At 47.2% G+C, this 15,289-nt stretch overlaps 1 protein-coding gene across 3 annotated transcripts in view; it reads left to right on the top strand.

Annotated features, from left to right (window-relative positions):
* Nucleotides 1–15,289, top strand: part of Lgr1 (Leucine-rich repeat-containing G protein-coupled receptor 1) — a 328,535-nt gene that overhangs the window by 225,413 nt on the left and 87,833 nt on the right. For all 3 annotated transcript variants that reach the window (XM_077686639.1, XM_077686642.1, XM_077686641.1), the window contains 4 exons: nucleotides 2,261–2,335; nucleotides 4,237–4,302; nucleotides 4,460–4,528; nucleotides 14,900–14,974. In XM_077686639.1, the coding sequence (XP_077542765.1) occupies nucleotides 2,261–2,335; nucleotides 4,237–4,302; nucleotides 4,460–4,528; nucleotides 14,900–14,974 (285 nt within the window). The remainder of the gene's footprint in view (nucleotides 1–2,260; nucleotides 2,336–4,236; nucleotides 4,303–4,459; nucleotides 4,529–14,899; nucleotides 14,975–15,289) is intronic.

Below are 15,289 nucleotides of genomic sequence, written 5' to 3' on the forward strand. Positions count from 1 at the left end.
TCACGCTCCGGAAAGGTTGTCGGTCCAAGATAAACAAAGATTTCTGCTGGAGTGGGCTAAAAACAAAAAAAAATGTAAATTTCCGCTCGTTTTTCGGAACGCCGAGAATATGTACATACATAAAACATGTCACTCACCTGAAAGCTAAAGGAATAAATTTGGCTTCAGGAAGAGCACCTCTTTTTTGGGAAGGGAAAGTGAGGGCCTGCTAGCACAACCATCGAGAAGTATTTGAATTTTAGCTGCCTCTAAGATGGCGCGAACCAGTTCTTCCCGCCTGCCAAGAATAGTGCACCTTTAAAAAAGTGGGGTGCAGCCGCAAGCACGGCAAGACATCGCTAGATGGCAGCACACAATGGTTTACAGGTTTTGTTGATTCACACGGAGGCGGACGTTGAGGCACCCGTAGAGTTTCATATGAAACTCAATGGAGGCACCTACCCGTCTTCCCTAACGCCCACTCATGACAAAGGCGTGGAATACATGACTCTGTACACGGCACGAACGGCTGACGGTGCTTATTTTGGCACTTGCCTCTTTTTGCTCAGTGGCTAAAGCGTTGTGCTGCTGAGCACAAGGTCACGGGTTCGATTCCCGGCCGCGGCGGCCGCTTTTCTGAAGGAGGCGAAAAGCAAAAACGCCCATGTGTACGAGATTTCGGCGCACGTTAAAGATCCCCAGGTGGTCAAAATTAATCCTGAGCCCTCCACTACGGCGCGCCTCGTCGCCTGCGTTGCGTCGGCGCGTTAAACTGTACAATCAATCAATCAATTTTTCCAAGGGCAAGATTATAGGACAACCTACAAATGTAGGGCCCACCACAGTACTTTTTTAGCACGTACCTCACCTCTGACCTTTTCTGTACCTTTCGTATCTCACAACGTACACAACGCCACAACCATCATCATCTGCGAGGGTTATCCGGCCAAAGTTAGGCGCTGACTTTGTTTTAAATGCGAATGCATTTCTTAGCCGCGGGTTGTCTTGCGTCGTTGAGCGGCGTGCGCCTAGCAACAGCTGTGGCGCGCGCCTGGCAACCGGAACAGGTGCGGAGTAGCGGAGGGAAAGGGGAGAGGAGGAGCGCGCTCGGCGTGTGAGGGCGCTCGCATCGCGGAGCTCGGGCGGAGTAGCGGAGAGTGAGTGGAGAGGAGGAGCGCGCTCGGCGTGTGAGGGCGCTCGCATCGTGGAGCTCGGGGCGGAGAGAGAGCTCGCGCGCGGGCTGGCGCGGGTCTCTCTCTCCTCTCCGCGTACCCCTCTCCGCTCGCTGCGCATATAAATGCAGGGAGCGCGCGCCTCTCTCCGTGACTGCTTGCCGACTGGCGCCTTGATAGCGATGGAAGTCGGTGAAGTCGAATCCCTCGCGGCAACGATACCGCAAAGAAGAATTCGGTGCACCCAATGCATTCGCATTTCCGCACGATCCCCTTCGGGGAGGTGGGGGGATTTTTTTCTGAACTTGATGCAATTGCAACGGAAGCCCCACCTGCGCAGGGCACTCGTGTAACAGGCTCTCACCAATGTCCTTATTACAAGCTGAGAGTCCGCCGAGTCATATGGCAGCAAAGGTTTCTCCGTGCGAAATGTTTCTTCTTTGCTGCGTTGCCTTCTGAACTCACTGTAACCACTTTTTTTATGATGCATTAAAAACTAGCCCAGAAAGCCACCGTCGTCAACATAGGGACGCTTTTATTTTTTCTCAAGGGCTTCTTCCGGCTTTCACTGTACACGTTTTTTACAAGCCAAATAGTTTGTTCTGCGCTGTATATACAGACTTCGAGCCAGATTTGGCTCCAAACAACTTTATATCAAGCGTGCTACACAGCGCATCAATAGCGTGACAACGAAAACTAATCCACAAGGTTTCTGAAAAACACTGACTTCTGATTTTCTTCTTTATATTGTGCGAAAGTTGGCATAAGTCACAAATTATGGCCGTGAAATGTCAATGGGGCTTCTTTGACGCTGGGTGTGTCAGGCTTTTTTTTATCTTCAACAAAGGTAACTCTGCAACAGAGTGTGGTTACCTCGAAGGAAGCGCTTACGAACTACTCACCACTGTCATGGGGTCCGCTGGGTCCTCAAAAAGCTGCTAAGAGTACTCGAAATGGTTAGCTATTGGCACTCAAAATTTATTCATTTCCACCAAAAGCATGTAGGTATAACACAGGTGCAACATAGCTTAGTATACAAACGTAACATAGCTGCTGCAGAATATTCTTCTTAACATCTTCCTGCTATCAATACTCCCTCTTCTTTTCAGACGCATCACTCACTGTGGACTGCTCGAAGTACCCTACATGCACGACCTGAATCCGTCCACTTACATCGGGATGCTGTGAGTACTGATTACTTGTCAAAGACCGAAGGGGATATGAGGGATAAATAGAAGGGAAAAAAAGCGAATCGTGCGCCTAGATTAGTTCCGTAAAGATTATTACTCGCATTAGGACTTCGCTTTCTTAATATGGCATCGATCCGACCGGTGCCGCAATGCGAACCACCGAAGGTCCCTAAAGAACACCACGAAGACAGGCAAAGGCAGAAACTTCTTTCTCAGAGCCGACGGGGCTGTCCTCAGAGCCAGCGCATTACTTCACGTGTCTGCCGACCTTGTTTGGCGGCCCACAAACCTATGGGCCAGCACGCTTGACCAGATATCGACCAACAAAGGCGAAACGGACACCGAGCGCAGGGCTGATGGTAGGGGGGATGAAGCGCCGGCCCAGACCGGCCCGATTCGTCTACGCTTCGTGCTCCTGCATTCTGGTGTACCAAGGTTTCAGTGCTGCCTATACCCAGACCACTCGGGATCGATACGCCTTGCGGACTCCATCTCAGACCTCATTTGTGGTCGCATTCAAAAAAGGAAGTCAACCAAACTAAAAGGCGGTACCAACTCAACTAAAAAATGGTCTAGGGAGCCGTGGTATACACGCCCGATTGGCTTAACTAACTCCTAATTTCAACTACGACTTTCCACAAGCGACGAATACTTTTCAAACGACCGTTGTCCTTTATGCCTCTCCACCTGAGCATGTTTTTTCATGCCCCAGACAGGGTTAACATAACTACCTCTTCTGACAGACGTAATCGTTGCGGAAGTCGTAGCAGAGTGCGGATTTTTCATGCTTCGTACCAAGAAGGCTGCCATTAAAACTTGCTGTTCGGCTAGTTTGTTCATGATTCGAGAAAGAATTTAGCGCAAAAAATTCGACAAAAGCCACAGAAAGACCAGAAAAAGCGCTAGTCCCGTCCGGTCTTTCTGTGTCTTCTGTCGAATTGTTTGCGCTCAATTCTTTCTCGAAGGCTGTTATGCAAGTCTAAGAACAGCTGCCTGCTTACCCTTTTCGCCATGCTTAGCGTTCCTCTTTATTTTCCTACAAAATTCCTGCTTTTTTTTTTATGCAAGACCTAGCTTTGTCATGCGGAAAATATTTATGAAAATATTGAAGATTGCGCACCGGTCCCTTTGTTAAAAGAACAATGATTCTTGTCTCGATAAGAAAGTCACTTCGCCAGCTAAAAAGGGTTTCTGTACGTGATTGATTGTAGGGTTTAACGCGCCGACGCAACGCAGGCGATCAGGCACTCCGTAGTTCTGGAAGGCTCCAGATTAATTTTGACCACCTGGGGATCTTGAACGTGCGCCGAAAGCTCGTACACACGGACGTTTTTGCTTTTCGCCTCCATTACAAAAGCGGCCGCCACGGCCGGGACACGAACCAGCGACCTAGGGTTTCTGTACTAAAAGATGGGATGTACTGTGAAATGGCACGTTTTTTGCGGCATTGTGTTAATGCGAGAGCATTAAATGGCCCGGTGACCGAAAAAGCCGACGTCCGGTGTCCGGCGATTGTAGCAACATAACGGCGCTTTTGAGCCTCCTATTGGCTGCGGTTCATAGCACGTACCCATGCGGGTGTACTGGGCAATGGTTAGGGAAACATTAAATGACCTCTTGATCGACAAAGCCGGCTTCCGATGTCTGTAGCAGCAAAACGGCTCATAAACTCCCTGTCGGCTGCAACGCCTTCCGTGCCACGATCAGCGCGACGGAACGTATCTGGTCATAATTTCAGCGGTAGCGCAAGGAGGGCGTCTACGCTTACAGCCACATAAACCACAGGAAAACTCGAAACCTTTACCCACAGCTTCTGAAGAAAACTAAGTGGCGTTCAATTGCACATTATTGCTTTCGCATTCACAGCTAATAAAACGATTTTTTTTTTATTTCAGAGACTTCGACAGCAACCGAATCAACGAACTCAGCCCTCACTCCATCAAGGTGAAAGCAGGCACACTGTAAGTTACCACGGTACATTTTCAACATTCTTCTGCTTTTCTTTTTTCAATATTGGGAATCGACCAAGCTAAACGCACAGGATTTGTGCTGAATGTATATGTAAATACGATTCGTTTAATAACCTCATATTCGTTCCTCCTGTATTTTTTCTCCCAGGATTCTCAACCACAACACCATCGAAGCAATACGAGCTGCAGCGTTTGACGGCTCCAAGATTGCCGAATTGTAAGTTTCTTGACCCCTTAATTTCACAACAGGCACTGAGCGAATGGAGACGCAATAAAAACCATGTACTCCCTATAGCCTCAAACCCAAGCTCCGACGTGAGGTTAACAGACATCACAAGCTTAATTGCTCTACGTTTAGTTATTGATCCTGCTGCATTCAACCTAAAATATGTAAATTAAATGTCTCCCAAAGCAGTCATGCGCGAAACAAGCACTTAAAAATTAGACTTAAAGAAAAGGTTGTAAATGAACCAAACCACTCATTTAAGGATGGTATTTGTTTTACGTAGACTGAAATCGTTGCCTCACGAACAAGCCGACAGCACAGGCAATGCCAGTAAATAAATTCCATGCCCATAAATTCGACTACTTCTGTACTTCTTTCAATGTTTTTGCTACTTTACTGACGTTCCACTTTCGCTTGGTTCTTATGTTCAAGAATTGCTTGTGTATAGTATGACCGTGTACAATTTCGTAGCAAAGAATGTGTTAGCGTGTCTACCTCGAAAAAGTGGCTGATTGTCGTAATGCCGACACCGTTACATAAATAATTTTTGTAAAGGGGTGCCCGGAAATGCACCTAAGGCTGTAAAAAAGGGATGAGGTAGTTTCAACTACTACTAATTTATGTTTAACTTCCCGCGTGGGGCCTCTTTGTGACTTTCACATCAGTTTCGTTTTTGTTATCGTCCCATCTTTATCTCACGTATACAACTCCTGTATTTTACCAGTATTCAAAAATAACTTGTGAGTAGGCTAGTGACACATCGCCCGTATACATTCACGCATCCATCATGCTTCTTAAAAAGGATGCTTACAAAGGCCGTAATATGCGACACATTTTTACATCTTCTAGATGAATCGCCAGGCTCTCTTAAAATTGGTACCCAAATTTGCCTTATTGCTTATTTAGTCACTGTTTACCTGGGATGGTTGTTTACAGGGGGGAAGGATATTCTCCCAAGGTGTGGTAAGATTCGGAGGCTCACTGCGTGTATGTGCGATTCGTTTGAAGCATTCACATGGCGGTTAAGAATTTTCCGTCTGCATCTTTTCGCTTACAACTTAATTATCCGGCTCCACCTAGAATTTCCCGTTAACGTTTTATTCTTCCTCCAATTACGTGGGAGAGGTAAAGGCCAACTACTACACCAGAGAGGCCAGTACCTTCTTTGGTGAAGGAGTGTTGTTTCTGCCCCAAAAAGCCTTTCTAGCATGGTTGCAATTATCTAGTTCAGCTTCTCAGGTATCATCGATGGTGCTCACCTGCGGATCAGGCAGCACTCCATACCTGGGGACGTTCAGAAAGCAGCAGTGCTGGAAGCATTAGTAGACCAGGAAACAGAGGAGACCATCTTATGACTCCTACTTACGGGACGGATAATCCTTCACAAGAAAAGCGAAAAGTTCCCGATCAGAAAGGGCGTACCACAGGGAGATACCATCTCGCCAAAACTGTTTATCGTATTTAGGAAGCTTGACTGGGAAAATGCAGGATTACGGATAAATGCGGAATATTTGAGCCATTTGAGGTTTGCAGATGAAACGGTCTTGATCAGTGAATCGGCGGAGCACCGGCAAAAAAATGCTTGTTGCGCTATAATCAGAAAGCTTCGTCATGGGGTTACAAATAAATATGAATAAATTTACAGTAATCATAAACAAGCATGATGAAAGCGCCCTTTTTAGCTTAGGCAACGCAACGCCAGAACAAGTAGAAAAGTATAACTACCTTGAACAAGTTGCCGGTGCTAATCCAAACCACGAGAAAGAAACCTTGCGCAGATCTGGCGCAGAATACGTATAGTCTGGGGTGCATTCGTCAAGCCCTCACAAATAATGAAAAGTAAGCTACTCCTGTCACTGAAAAGAATAGCATACAACCATTGCTTGCTGCCGGTCATACCGTATGGGTCGGAAACTTGACGCCTTACTAAACTAGTGGAAAGAAAACTTGGGTCGGCTCAACGGGCCACGGTTAGAAGAATGAGGGGTAACGCTTAGGGACAGGAAACGAGCCTCCTGGATCAGGGAACAAGCTTGTTGTAGAAGATATAAACGTTCAAGTTAAGAAAAAAAATGGACTTCGGCTGGCTAGGTGGAGGGACGAAGTGACAACCGTTGGACCACCGTGGTAACGGGGTGGATACCGAAAGACGGGTATAGAAGGGGAAACTCATTAAACATATGTAGGGACGATATAAGCAAATTCGGAGGCGACGAATGAACTCGGGCAGTGCAGGACAGGAGCGGGTAGAGGTCAATGGGAAAGGCTTTCATCCTGCAGTGGAATCACGATGACTTACATTTATTCTCTTCGCAACTTTTTAGTCGCGACAGTCGATTGATTGATTGATTGTAGGGTTTAACGCGCCGACGCAACACAGACGATGAAGCCCGCTGTAGGGGAGTGCTTCGGATTAATTTTGACCACCTGGGGATCTTTAACGCGCGCCCAAATCTCGTACACATGGGCGTTTTTGCTTTTCGCCTCCATCAGAAAAGCGGCCGCTGCAGCCGGGAATCGAACCCGCGACCTCGTCGTGCTCAGCAGCGCAATAGTAGCGGCAGTCCTTTTCTGCCTTATCCCTGCCTGCGTGCTCACATACTTATCATCCACCCAAGGTTAAAACGCAAAGCAAATTCATTCAAGAGCAAGAACACACTGCTTGCACAATTCTTTACCGAAATTTTGCACTGCGAAGTTACGCTAAAAAATATACACACCGAGCAACGAATTTAACACTAACGCAGACATATAATGCTCAAGCGCACCAACTTCCACAACCCCTTTATAGGGGGATGTGCCCTATAGGCGTGTCTCACTTGTTACAAGGCGCGACAGCTCGTAAATCAACCCAGGCCGCGTTTTCAGCGTGCTTGTTTCGAAGCATCTTGAAGGAAACAGGGGAGCAAAGACGGGGGTGAGGGAAGACCGGTGCATGCTTGCTTTTCGGTCGTCTTCTGTTCGTTGCGCTTTTTCCTTGAGGATGGTAATCAACCAACTCACCCGATGTGAGCTTTTGTCACGCTTTTGTCACGATTTTACTGCCATGAACACCTGAACACCGAATCTCAGTTTTTCTCTTCAGGTCTACATTTTTGCATGAGCGTTTTATTTCCCTGGGACAGTCCACAGCACTTCCAGTCCTTGCTGCAAAACCAAATTGCTCATATTGGCGCAGAGACCCGCCATTTTTACAGCAGTTTTCTCCCAGATTCGGCCAGTTTGATTATTCTGCTGTCGATTCCCCCTGCAACAAGTCTTGAGCTGCATTCGAGTTGGGACTCAGTTTTCAACAACGCGATCAAGTAATAATGGGATGAAATGATCATGCGATATAAGCATAAACGCGACCAAATCTCGGTGAAGGGAAATCGCTTAAACTCAATATCGGCCTAGGTGAACAAGTAACGGGACTATTTCGTCCATTATGCCTATCGGTAATGGGCTCTTTGGTAACGGCACTCCGGATAAGCGGAACAGAGTTTACCGGCACCTTCATGTTCCACTTCCTGAGATTTAAAGCGTAATGGCGCGCAGTAGACGATTGTGCCGTTTCCTGTACGGCAATTTTTCTTGTTTAACCCGAGGTGTCTCGAAGTTCTCCGATCGAATTATAATTAGCACCTACGCCGTGTTCGCGCACCGCACCGAGGGGAGACGAGGTTGTCTGACCGAAGGCGTTCACTTATTCAACTCGTTTCACGCTCTTCCGCGCACATCCCCGTTACGTTGCTAAAAGCCCCCCCGGACTCCGATTTCCGCGGCGCAACGCTGCCTCTCTTCTCCCGCCTCCTCCTAGGGTGTCTTGCTCGTCGGTGCAGTTTGGGGGTAATCTGATTGGCCGTCGCGAGTCACTCGGGTCGTCGCTCGGGCAACGTTTGACGGGCGGGCTCCTTGCTGTCGTTTGCTTCATTTTTAACATCTGCGGTGCCGAGGGCAGATTCTCCCCTTAGTAGCGAGCACTAAAGCCATTTTCTTCTGCTCCTTGAGTAATGCTTGCCGCGGGGCGTTTCAGAGGTGCACCCAGCGCAAAAAGGGATCTTACGATATTCGTGATTTACCGAGGAAAACATCAGAAGTCTGATAAAGAGGTTTAACGGAATATCAGAACACACAGACAGGGTATAAGAATTTGGTGCTGGCACTGTTGATATACATGCTAGAGAAAAATGACGTAACCCATGGCAGCCTTGGAGGACGCATGCACAAAGGAGAGAGCTGGGCAACACTGACGCTGGGACTAGCACTGGCACACACGCTAGTCCCAGAGTGTGTGCTGTTCGAGTTCCCCTTTGTGTACGTGTCTTCCAAGGCTGGTTTGCGTCGTTTTTTTTTTCCTAGCTACAGAGCGCACGTAAAACAGCCACGTCAGAAATGGAGACCTCCAAGGAAACGCACGGCGCTGATTAGCAACTAAGACACGCGCAGACAGGTGCAGCTTTCACAAATTCGAGGATGCGGATGCGGCGATAAATTTGGCGCGAGGTCCAGCCACGTCACACGTGTAATGCAATACAATAAAAGATAACTAATCAGGGATAAATATCAGCCTATTAGCGCAATTTGAAGGGCGAGGTGACGACGCGCCTAAAACATTTCCCTGGATCTACCTTTGCACACTGCGCCAGAATAGACAGTCGCTGCATCCAATGGGGATGACGACTAGCGAGGTGCGAAATACGATATGACTCAAAAAGAGATCTGCACCACGACACGAAGCGATGCAACACTTCATACGCTCACACTGAATAATGGAACAGCGCTGATGACCGCGTTTTTTTTTTAACTTTGCATGCCAATCACTGTTTTCATTACGTTGCCCCTTCGATCATAGCTGTTGGTTAATCCAACGCATTGCGGTGAAACAGGCAAAGGGGTGTTTTTCACAGTGTAGGGGAGGAAGCACACAGTGACTTCGGTGCCCTACCGGAAGCAAATTAGACGCGAACGCAACAATTTAGATTCAAACACAGGACATTCGAGATAGTGTGTAATAAATGCTGCGTGCACTCTAAGACAATTTTGTGGATCAGCTTCACCACAATGCACACGATTGACGGCGAATGACGATGTCAAGCACACGATTTGCCTAAAAAATGCCGATCTGGGCTGTGGCACGTTCTTCGCAGTGCAGAACGTGACGCTTTCGTTGCGTGCATGGTGCCACGGCGTAGAACAAAATTTTGAGCCAAATCGTGGGCTCGACACCGTCATTCGCCGAAGTTTTATTGTTGGCTGCACGGATTGGTCAACCTAGAGCATTGTGGTGAAGCTGATCCCCAGGACTGTACTAGAGGGTAATGGCATGGTCAATTTAAAATACTTAAAAATCTCTCGGAAGCAGGCCGCGAGTTTACCAAGGACCCCAGTTTCGGGAATTCAGGCAATCAGTTTCTTGCTAGTCTTTCAATCCGGAGAAGAAAAAAAAAAAGGGGGGGGGGGGGGTTGCGGAAAGGCCTTTTTAAAGGAACCATGCAACACTTTCTTCAACTTTTTTTTTAAATCCTAAATGCTTGCAGAACGTAGTCACCCGACACACCCGGTACTTAGATTAGGGGGTGGACCTCAACCAAAATTACTGCTCTGGGCCCATCAGATAACTTGGAAACTCGCTCAAACGATAATTCTTTCTTTCCCGGTCTTGGCGTTCTTCGACCGCTCGAATTACATCATTAAGGCCATGTAGCGGCTGTTGGCCGGTTTTCCTTCAGTTTCAGCAATGAACGAATTCGATAGAAACGTTACAAATAAAGCCACAAAGACAAAGCAGAAACGGAAGGCGCGTTTGCTGCGACAAGCAAATCACGCAGTACTGCTCCGTGCTGGCGATAACTATAACTTCGCAGTGCTTCCAGGCGCGAAGGAAAGAGTGAAAGCGTTTATCAAAAGTGTTGCAGGGTCCCTTTAAAAGCAAACTAGGGCGGAACTTAGCATTAAATAATGTTGTTTCATTAAACAAAATGTCGGACATGGAACTTAACAATGATAGAACAGTGTTTCTTCGTACTACTGAAAAGAGAAACCCGCTGTTTTCTTACTCTACTGAAACAAGCTGATGAATACAGGTTGCCCTGACTTCAACCAACAGCTTAAATTATAATGCTCACATTAACAATGTACGCGCTTCTGCTTTCTGGAAACGTTTCTCATAGCGACATAGACAAATGCGCCCGCACGAGTTAAGCACTTAGCAGTCACGTCAATCATACGACCCAAACTCGAATAGGGTAGTACAATTTGGGACTCCCACACGAACATTAATACAGTTAAAACTCCATCTAACGAAGTCGCCGCGGGAACTACGGATTATTTCATTAAATCGAGAACTTCGTAAAATCGTGGCTGTCATTTTACAAGCAGTTGGTTCTATAAATTGAAAGTCTAAAGGGAGGCGCAACCCAGCAGCTACCATGACATCGCAACTGCGGCGGCCGCGGCGCTCGCCTGCCGATAATTTAGCAATACGCTAAAATTGCGCGGTGAAAAAAATAAGCCAGCCGGGGATCGCCCTGAAGTAGTCGCACCCCAGCAGACGCGCGAAACGGAGATTTTTGTTGTACGACTTCCCCACTGAGCGAAACGTTCTGGGCTCTCGTATCCTTGAACCACGTGAACAGGGTTTCCCCCCAAATTCTCGTGCGGGGGGGATCTTGAGGTTCCTTTTCTTCGACGCAGCTCCAGACGAGGTGGTATGGATGATGGCGTCCTTTCCCTTCAAGAATGTGGAAAGCACGCTGGTTGGGATGCCGTGGTCAGCGGCCATGCATGGGGCTACTGAGTTTACCTCGTAGAGCTCCGTAAAAACTAAACTAGATGACTCATTTTCTTTTCTGACTTGTCGCAATAATCTTCGTGGCGTTCTATGAAATGCATTCAGAGTTGCTCCTTTTTCAATGTGTCATATTTCTCGAAATACTTCGTTAAATCTGGAATGGCGCTGAATCTACTTCGTTGGTTCGAGTTCATAAAAGCACTGATTCGCATAGGCACCTGCGGTGAAATCTGAATTTGTTGATTAGATGGGGAAATTCGTGAGATCGGGTTTTCTTAGATCGAGATTTGACTGTACTTCGAAATCTCGCTAAAATTCAAATAATGGCTATTTGTGCGCTTTAATTGTGATATCCCCGATCTAACTGTATCTGCACGTGCCTTAAAAGAAAGAAGCGGGACCTAAACGTTGTAACCCACATGTAAAGCTTTCCTCCTGCACTTTTTTATCAATTAATTATTGAACTGCAAGCTGTCACTAGGTTCTTGCCCGTACCTTAGCCATCTTTCAGCACGGCGTATGCAACATCCCCATGCCATAGCGCTAACCACTTGTGTCACCAGCAGTAATCTTCTATAATGTTTTTTTTATCGTTGATTGATTTTTTAAATATTTCAAACAATCTTTGAGTGGAATCACTTATCTGCTGCCGCCTTGCAGTGAACTGCTTCTAATGATCTGAATGTTTAGTTTATGTAGCCCTGATGTCGTACTTTTATGACCTTCACAGATTCTTTGGTTTTCTCCTTTGATTAGTGCATCTTTTGTTGTTCTTCTATGCCATTCACTTCTTTTTCTGCAATTTTCATTAAGCTTTGCTGCAATCCATTTTTTAGCCCAGTGTCGTTTGCAGCTTTGGTGACGTCTGAAAGCTTAAATTGTTCCTGCAGTACTATTTAAATAAAAAATATCCCACCGAAAAGAAAAGTTCGAAAAACAAGAAAAGAAATTTTACTTAGCTATGCCGTCATAAAGTAATCTAAAATAAAAGCACATAAATTCAAGGAGAGATGCCAATGCGTTCACGTAAGAATTATCTGCACATATCAGTGATCCATAGGGACCACACAGCATACTCACTTCTGGTTTCAAACTCGGCAAAAGGACAGCAATCGAAGAGAGTTTTGCGTCTCGGAAACGATGCATGGATGGACCCCTAGCCATAAGTCTTGCCGTGGTTGAACGCGGTTGCACTAAGTTTCTCGAGCGATAGCTCGGTTTTCGCGCCGAGACAACGCAATGAACGCTCACACAATTGCACTTCAAGACAAAACACAGTCGCTGTTCGACGTAGTCGGCGTGCACGAGCAGTGAACTTGCATGCAGCCAGCGCCTCTTTGGGTGATTTTCTTATGGCACGCGGCCTCACTCTTTTCCCCTGCCCCGCCCCTCTGCGCAACCCTACCCTTAGAAGGAACTAGCGACTGGACGCTTTCACTGCGCAACCGCACGAAACGCTAGCTTGACCTCGCCTGAGCTTGAAGGTCAGATTCCCGCTACGAGGAATTAGGTTGGTATCTGCGGTAATAGAGCTTTCGCTCTAAAATGCGACAGAGCACATCACCTAAATTCGTGTCTTTGGACAGCCGCTGCTATTTAGAGCTTGCATGTGACGTTTTAACTAACAAAGTCAACATTTTCTTCCGTAACGCTTGTACAATAGTTCTTAATTCAAATATTAGTACCCCTTTATTCAATTGATGATGCGCATGTAAGTAATTCATTTGCATTCGCACGAGCCACTTATTTCTCTTCTTTCACGCAGTGGCCAGAGGGGGGAGGGAGGGTACGCAGGAGGACTTTTTATTCAGCCTTGGTTCTGCTGCGAGGCCTTCTGATATTAAAGCGAACGTTTAAATGCACGCGGGTGTACTACAACGTTGCTGAAATGCTCTTTATTGATTTTATGAAGTTTCATGCGGGAAACTGTGAAGTTCTCGCAGCGAAGAATAGCCTAACTGCCTAAAAAAGTGCTTACGGAGCCTACCTTTCCACGGCTTTGTTTAATAAGGAAACACAGAGCTGCAAGTAAGGTGAATTAACGTGGGTATGGCACTCCACAATGCGGCTGGCTACCGTTACGACCTATCTCGAAGCTGTGAAAAGGTCTAAAGGGCTAGATGGCCTGATAAACGACCCCAAGAACCACACCGCATCGCCCGTAAGCGAGAGAGAGAGAAGTTATTATGAACAGATGGCATGGCCGACCCCGGCGGCTTTCGCGACGGGGACGCGCGCACCGCCGCTGGTGGCGCGCCAGTCAGCGCGAATTATTTCTCGCTGAGCGTAGCGCGGTGTCTATTAATGTGAAAGGCGATCCCTATGCTGGCGCTTGAGTATTAGAGCGAAGAGATGGCTGCGCGGCATACACCCCCTCCCATCACCCTGGTCCGTTGACTACCCGGAGAAATAATGTAATTCAGAAGTTGAACATTTTACAAGTGGCACTTTTTGCTTGGAGAGTGTCTTTCACCCTGTGTGAACGGCCGGGTATCCATCCCCGTGTGTCCTCCGCACGCGTCCTGCCCATGCGCCGCTTATCGCAAATCTGAAAAACCAAGTTCTTTGGACATTTGACGAGTTGGTCGGGTGAAACGCTCGGCTTCCTACGCGGGAAATTTTGCCCCTCGTCTACAAGCCCTTTTAAATCGTTCACGAGCCCAGCTGAAAAGTTGTAATTCCAGGCTTTGTTTCCAAGCTTTTTGACCTCCTTTTAACGTTTAAGAGACAATATTGGAATTCAACATGGCTTGTAGAGTGAGGCGAAACTCGAAAAGGCAACGCCTGAAATGCATGCTGAAGCTGCTCCAGACCCATGCCCACGCACACACGCCACGTGACAGATATTCGCACGAAGGAAGGAAGGAAGGAAGAATGTAGAAGGCAGGAAAGTTAACCTGGCTAGAGCCTAGTTTGCTATCCTGCACGTGGGAAAGGGGAAATGGGCAAAAAAGAGAGAGGAAAAAAAAAAGGAAAAGTTGGACCAGCCACGTATGCCCAGCACTGAGGCACTAACAGTGATTGACACTGGAAGCTCTCAGTCTATAGCCTAGTGTTCAAGTTCGTCGCCCGTAGAAAACGTAATAGTTCCTTAGTCGCCTTCTGAGCGGATGACTGAGAAGGCCAGTGGCACAGAATCTTTCCCTCCGAAAATGGCCGCCGAGAGTCCAGGTTCCTCAGCGCTGACGACAGCTTTTTTCTTTCAGCCGAGTAGCGTGGGCACTCGCATAAAACGTGGCGTGTCGTCTCCGATGTGCCGCACGTTTCGCACTCCGCCCTTGCTGCCATTCCTATTAAGTACGAGTAAGCATTTGTGAATGCCACCCCCCGCCAGAGACGGCAAAGAACACGAGATTTACTGAAAATGGCCGCGCCAATACCTTACCGGATTATTCGGTGCGTCAACTACCTCAGGCGAATATCCACGAAGGAACCATCCATCACACATGCCGACTATATTTTTTCCCTCTGTTTTAAAGCTCCAACGGCGGAACTTACCGCGCGAAGCGCTGTCCTTAGACGACCATGTCGCTGTGGGTCACATCACGTTGTGCTGATCATCTGTGATTTTGTTTTGTTTTGTTTTTCAGGAGACTTCGTGGCAATCGGAAACTCACTCTCATCGAAGATGACGCTTTCTACGGGCTCTCAAACCTCAGTCACTTGTAAGCAATTTAAGACCCTTCTTAAAGCCCTTCCAAGTTGTGTGTTAAGGAACTCTAGGCGTTTAAAAAAAAGTGTTCGGAAATGGCCTCTATTTCTGCTGGATTTCTTCTGGAAATTCCTGTTGAAGTTGTTCGGCGTTCAAGGTAGCCTACGTTGATAAAGATTGCCATGTTTACATTTTGTCCTTTGCCTGTTTAAACACCTGATCTCCGGTTTTCCACGCGTTCGTGACGTACCACTGGCGTTAAATTTTTTTCGCCTCAGGGAGCCTGCTTCTTTGTAGACCTTGCAGCTAAATCACAGTGTCATGGTGT

This window comes from Haemaphysalis longicornis, unplaced genomic scaffold (genome assembly GCF_048455015.1).
Source record: "Haemaphysalis longicornis isolate Haplotype H1 unplaced genomic scaffold, Haemaphysalis longicornis Haplotype H1 scaffold_1, whole genome shotgun sequence".
Taxonomy (NCBI): Eukaryota; Metazoa; Arthropoda; class Arachnida; order Ixodida; family Ixodidae; genus Haemaphysalis; species Haemaphysalis longicornis.